The sequence below is a fragment of the Conger conger genome, chromosome 16, assembly GCF_963514075.1.
Source record: "Conger conger chromosome 16, fConCon1.1, whole genome shotgun sequence".
NCBI lineage: Eukaryota > Metazoa > Chordata > Actinopteri > Anguilliformes > Congridae > Conger > Conger conger.
Genome location: NC_083775.1, coordinates 18,988,907 through 18,995,968, shown reverse-complemented (window position 1 = coordinate 18,995,968; position 7,062 = coordinate 18,988,907). Strand labels below are relative to the sequence as shown.

At 40.5% G+C, this 7,062-nt stretch overlaps 1 protein-coding gene across 1 annotated transcript; it reads right to left on the bottom strand.

Annotated features, from left to right (window-relative positions):
* Positions 1-965: 965 nt before the first annotated feature.
* LOC133114246 (GTPase IMAP family member 4-like) lies at positions 966-4,092 on the bottom strand. The gene is made up of 3 exons (XM_061223463.1): positions 3,923-4,092; positions 3,167-3,437; positions 966-2,674 (listed from the first exon to the last, which is right to left on the bottom strand). The coding sequence occupies exons 2-3, from the start codon at positions 3,426-3,428 to the stop codon at positions 1,890-1,892; spliced, it is 1,047 nt and encodes a 348-aa protein (XP_061079447.1). The 5' UTR covers positions 3,429-3,437; positions 3,923-4,092; the 3' UTR covers positions 966-1,889.
* Between the last annotated feature and the right edge of the window lie 2,970 nt (positions 4,093-7,062).

Below are 7,062 nucleotides of genomic sequence, written 5' to 3'. Positions count from 1 at the left end.
CGGCAAACTGAACTTCGCTTTCCACTATGCGATATCTGCATAATAATAAACATAGCAATACATTATCATTAGGCTATTTATGCATCGGATATTGAAATCGAAAATTCGCTGCTTTCAGCGAAACTTTGATACGTTAATCTCATCACCACGATTGTCCCGCGCCATATAAAATGCATTGGCATTTTAAAATGCAAGTTTACCGTAACATACAAATGTATAATTGTACAGAGACCTGTACTGGCATGAAAGTAAAATCATTAGACCAGTTGCCTATGGTAAAATAGACCCGGTGTTATATCAGGCAAATGTTGCGTGACCACGGAATTTTGAGTGCACAACCCAGTATGTAACAATAACAGCAGCATATTTAATATACAGATTTCATGCCAGTCAGGTCTATCAGGCAGAAGCCATAGGGAAGAGGGAAGAAAAGATGGAAGAATTATCATTTTAATCATTTTATCATTTTTATCATTTTAACAGATGCATTTAAAATACACGTTCGACCAGCATGCCTGGACGTAAACCACAGGGATTTAACTACAGATTTCTGCAACTGTTACACTGCACAATGTCAATGTAAATGTAAATATTTAATTTGGCTATTAGGCGGATTTACTATTATGTGACTTACAGTGTTGTCATTTAACTATTGAAATGGCTAAAAGTGACGTTTAAAAATTCAATAAAATTTCTCAGGAATCCGGTTAAAAAATAATAATACAACCCCTAGAGGTCATAAGCAGTATACATTAACTGGTTAACCGTTTAAAGAATTGGATGGTAACCGGTTTCAAAAACTGATGACTGGTGACTGATTTGTCACATCCCTCGTTCCAACTCTATCAGAAATAATTTACAGCTGAATGTAGTCCCACAAAGATAGATGAGACTGCACAATGATGTTGATATGAACCAATACATAATGGTATGTGTAATGATTATTGCTTGTTTAACAGACATGGTAATTATATCTTCATATTTATTTTTGTATTGATATTACACACAGTTTCTAAATTTAGACTGTTCATAATGTGTGGGACTGCAGCTATCATTTTAACTATAGTCACGTAATTTCTGTGTCTATTGTCAATCGTCACATTACGCACAGGGCAAGAAAAAGAACAAAATACAGTACCCCAGGGATCACAGTATAGGATGAGAACAGCCACAAACAATTGAAAAAAATAAATAAATAGATTAACTAAAAAATGTAAGTAAACAGTGAACAATAAATGCATGGAAGGTGTTCAATTATATTCTGCCTCACTTTATGAAGCACCAATCCTAGGGGACAAAATAAAACATTACTCCACATCCTCTCCATGTTGTCTAAAATCATGGCTGTGTGTACATATTTTAAAATATAAATCACAGAGCGGTCTCAATGTACTAGGACTAATGGAAATAAATCCTCCCAACAAAACTGAAAGACAGGTGGGTACTGGAGTCCATCAAGGAATCTGTGGCTGTGAAATTATCCTTCCTTCACACAGGGTCGTTTGTAGTCTGAATCAGAATCCATTCCAAAATTCAGAATTGATCATATCCCTGAAATCATATCCCATGTGAAGAAATGTATCATCTCATTTATTTATTCCAAAAGGGTGAACTACACTCAAAATCAGGAAATAGTTCTGAGCACCATCTTGTGGCTCCGAACAACACTGTCACTACAGTTTCTCCTGAGCTGCTGGTATACTCGGCATTTTGTCTCCAAAGTGTTTCCCATAAAATGTTAAGCAGGGAAGCGGATTTGTTCTGGCATACCAGCATTATGTTCCTGAAAAAACATGATCAGTGAAATATTAGTGTGATTTCATTTCATGAGATCCGGGAGAGTGTAGAAAGAACAGTCTATGATTTCTTGCGATTATCGCAAGGGCCACTCATATGAACGGTAGTGGTTTATCTAAAAAATCTCTCACGTCATCTCTCACTCTTCTCACTTCCCTCATAAATTTACTTTCTCTGATCTGTCTTACAACCATTTCCTGTCTCTCTTTCTCCTCTTCTTCTCTCCTCTTCCTGTCCTCCTCCTCTCTTATCCTTCGCTCCACCTCCTGATACATCTCATTGGTGTAGCATTGCCCTCCGTTTCCCTCCACCATTTCCTCCACCTTCCGCGTCAGCTCGGAGACCTGAGCACCGTCGCTGCCGTCTTTGTTGTTGAAGACGTGATACCCACCGCCGCAGCTGCCGACAACGTCCTGGAGGTCGCGGCTGTAGCTGAGGAACTCCCACACCGGCTTATCCAGCTGATCCCCCCCAGTGAACAGCACCATGGTGTAGCGTGAGGCTTCCTCTCCGAACTTCTCCTGGATCCAGCACACGGCGTTCCTCTCCTCCTGTGTGAAGCGGCCCAGCCTGCTCACCAGCAGGAAGGCATGCGGTCCTGGGACGGACAGGGTGATACACCTCTCGATTTCACGCTTAACTTCTTCCTCTGGCATGGAAGTGTCAAAGATCCCCGGGGTGTCAATCACGGTAATGCGCCCCCTGTCTGTTTCCTTGTTACTGCTCTCACTACTCCTGGTCACGGAACCTGGAGAAAAGTCCGATTTGATGGCTTTTCTCTCCAAGATGGTGTTTCCCGATGCACTCTTCCCCACTCCACTCTTACCAATCAGCACCATCCTCAAGTCAGGAGAACAACGTCTCTCTCCAGACCACTCTGTGGGGAAAACACACCCGTTTACAATGCAGGAAGATAGGAGACTGGATCATAAGCCTGCCACTTAATAGCTTTCTGCACAAAGATTTGACACCAACAGTGACGAAAGCACATCTACAGAATCACTTCTTACAATTAAGCAATCTTCACTTGACATAGTAGTTGAGGATAAACCTAGGGCCTAAGCTTAATTAACTGCATGGAGGGTTTTCAATTATATTCTGCCTCACTTTATGAAGCACCAATCCTAGGGGACAAAATAAAACATTACTCCACATCCTCCATGTTTGTCTAAAATCATGGCTGTGTGTACATATTTAAAAATATAAATCACAGAACGGTCTCAACGTACTAGGACTAATGGAAATAAATCCACCCAACAAAACTGAAAGACAGGTGGGTACTGGAGTCCGTCAAGGAATCTGCAGCTGTGAAATTATCCTTCCTTCACACAGGGTCGTTTGTAGTCTGATATTAGACATTTATGCTTACTGTGATCTTTCTCCAGTCTCTGAGCGAGGTTGTTCTGGTCCGCTTTCCTCAGGGCATGCAGTGCCACCTTCACTGCATCTTTTTCCCCAAAGGCCGCTATCATCAGCTCCACTATGTCGACCACAGGTTTGTTCTCCAGTCTGCCCTTTCCAATGGGTTTAAAACCCTCAGGCAAATCGTTTGAGAGCCAGAATTTAAACCTCCTCAGATCCTCTGCCAACATATCATCCAGGGTGGAAATGAGCAAGGACTGGACAGACATTGCAGGTCACTAGAGAATGTGGAGAAATGGGTAGATAAACCTCATATACTTGTGTACAATGTACAAACTATTGGATAGAAAAAATGGAACTGGTATACACATAAAGAAGAAAATGCCCGAAAACTCCTGCACTTTTAACAATTGTATAAATTGTGCTATACTGAGTTTCCCCAATGTAAAACATCACAGTAAGACAGTTATTTACTCTTACTTACTCTTGCTGTTCATTTTTTTAAAGTTTTGAGTAAAGTACGCCCTGACACAACCGTAAAAAACAATAAAACACCACGAGGACCACTTCAATAGCATTCAGAAAAATAATATGTAACCAAATCCTGCAGCAGTAGTGTAAACTCTACCATATAAAGCATGTGTACACACAGCATGTCACCCCCCTGCTTACTTCCCTCCACTGGCTGCCTGTCATGGCTCACATCAAATTCAAAACATTGGTGTTAGCCTCCCAAGCAGTTAAGGGGTCTGCCCCAGCTTACCTCCAAAAAATCATCAAACCCTACACCCCAGCCAGACCTCTTCGTTCGGCTTCCACAGGCCGTTTGGCACCTCTCCCTCTCCGAAATTCCACCTCCCGCTCACGACTACTGTCTGTTCTGGCTCCACGGTGGTGGAACGAACTACCCGTGGAGGTCAGAGCAGTAGAATCTCTTCCCATCTTCAAGCGCAAACTGAAGACGCACCTCTTCAAGCTGCACCACTCCCTGTCCCTCCCTACCTCCCTGTAAACCTTACTCATGTCTTTCTGTGATTTACTTGTGTATTGGGCTGTTTACTTTGGCTAGGTATGCGGTTTGTTCACAAATTTGCGTGTTGCGGTTTTACGATTAAAAATAAATAAATAAATAAAATAAAATAAAAAATGAACTGATGATCAAATAGGCCCTGGTCCTTATCTTTGTTGTGCAGGTAGCAGTTGAAATTGTACTACCCTCTAGGGCAGGGGTGTCCAATCTTATCCAGAAAGGGCCGGTGTGTGTGCATGTTGTTGTTTTAGCACAGGACTAAGACAGCTGATTCTACGCATCAAGGTCTTGATTAAAGACCATGATTAGTTCATTAGTATAATCAGGTGTGTTACTGCTGGGTTAAAACAAAACCAGCACCCACGCCGGCCATTTTAGGATAAGATTGGACACCACTGCTCTAGGGTTTGTCAACGCACTTATCCCTGGTTATGGGTATGCACTTTGCACTTTGTTGTACGTCGCTCTGGATAAGAGCGTCTGCCAAATGCCATTAATGTAATGTAATGTAATGTAATGTAATCCAGCGAAACACGTGAATACAAAATCAAAATGAATATTAATCACTCTCAAATAGATCCTGACTCACCTTAGCATAGGCCTGTATCCTGCTGCAGCATATAAGGATTCAGTTATGAGTTTTTCAAAGTAGCGCGTTTACCACCCATTTTAGTCGAATATTAGCAGCAGTCTCTGATAATAAGGCTGGACAATGGGCCAGGGATTGACATGAGAATAAATATGAGCCGTCAGATATGGCAATAATTTCTGAATTAGTTATTCTTGGTCTGTCAATGACATATTTCACCTATACCTATGCGTACATCCAATATTTTTTTGTTTTACATACTATACACCCCAAATATGAGAAACAAAATAACTACATTATGTGCTCAAATATGGTACAAAATTATATTCCTAAAATGCATAACTAAAGTATGATGAGATTTGTTCATTCTAAAAATGATTTGTATTATACAAACCCTGTACATAATCAATGTGATTTAACAGTCAGTCCACACAAATTATGTATGTCCAAATCCCACAAAGAGGCAGTCCCTCTGAGCATATACATTATTCATATCCTGTAATCTCATTTACATGAGTTGACATTAGCCACAAGAAAATCATCACTTCTGGCACACAATACCTAAATAAGATTAAGAGAGCTGAGACAGCTTGAGCAGCACATGCAGCCTCCCTCCACCTAAACCACTGCATTAGTGTGAGTTCAAATTATTAGGATTATTTATTAGTTGTAGTATTTGTATAATATTAATGTTTGTGACATTCATGAAATATAATAGATTTTATAAGATTTGTATATATAATTAATCTCCACATTTTACAACTCTCACATCTTACTTTGATTATAGATAATCGATTTTTAAAAATGACAACTATTACAATTAGTATAACCAAGATGCCTGCTACAACTCCTTTGATCTTTTCCTGCATCTTTTTCTCTTGTTCTCTCTTCCTCCTGTCCTCCTCCTCTTTGATCCTTCTCTCAGCCTCATTGAACATCTCAATGAAGTGGTATTTGCTTCTGTTCTGCTCCACCATCTGAATGAGCTGTGTGAGGTTCCTTTCATCTTCACTGTCGAAGAGATGGTATCTGCCACCACAGCAGTTGATGAGGTCCTGAAGTTCCTTGGAACGGTTTAGAAACTCACCCACAGTTTTTTTCTTTATCTGATCAGCACCAGTGAACAGCACCATCATGTACCATGAAGCCTCTTCCCTAAAGTGCTTCTGGAACCACCGCACAGCAGATTTATCTTCCTGTGTGAATCTTCCCAACTTGACCATCAGCAGAAATACATTAGGTCCTGGGTCAGACAGAATGATGGACTTTTTGATTTCATTTTTCACCTTTTCATCCATGTTTGCCCTGAAAAGCCCTGGGGCGTCAACCACATAAATTGTTTTTCCCTCAAACTCTGCAGACTGTCCTTTTGAAACTATGGTTACAGCCTCAGCAGAATCATAAAAAACATTGTCCCCCAAAATGATGTTTCCTGCCATGCTCTTCCCTGCTCCAGTTTTGCCAATCATCACCATCCTCAGATCATACACTGAAGAAAATAAAAACAGTGCAGTACAAGGTAAACAAATGCGTTTGGTTTTTAAAAAAAAAGCATTTATATAGCACTTTTATCCAAGGGGCTTTAGAATTAATACCTCTCATTCACCCATACTCACATGCCAATTGTGAAAGGCAGCCATGCAAGGCACCAATCATCTTGTTGGGAGCAATTGAGGGTTAGGTCTCACACTTTGACACACCCAGGGCAGGGAATCGAACCCTCTGACTGCTAGACAACCGCTCTTACCTCCTGAGCTAATGTCGCCCTGAGTGACACCTCGGTCAAACATGGTGTGTGCCTACATACAGTGCTGGGTAAATTACATAGGAAATGTAATCTGACACTGATTACAGATTACATGACTGAAATTGGGGCAGAAACGAGTTGTTAATGAGAGAGGTCAGAGGAGAAGGGCCAGACTGGTCGAAGCAGACAGGACGGTGACAGTAACGCAAATAACCACACATTACAACAGTGGTATACAGATGAGCATCTCTGAACACACAATGTGTAAAAAAAAGTGGATAGACTACAGTAGCAGAAGACTGAATAAGTCTATTTAAAAAATAAAAAAAAACCTATAAATAATAATTTATTATTATTTAATACCTGCTCACGGAGTGTATATACACACACAGTACATACAGATAAAAGTAAAAAGATTGGGACAGTTTGACAAATTGGTTGTCTTTCCTCTGTCATCTGTGTATTTCAAATAACAGTGACTAAGGAAATGTTTATTGCTATTTGGTCTGCATTTAATGTGGTTTTCAATGAGACAAG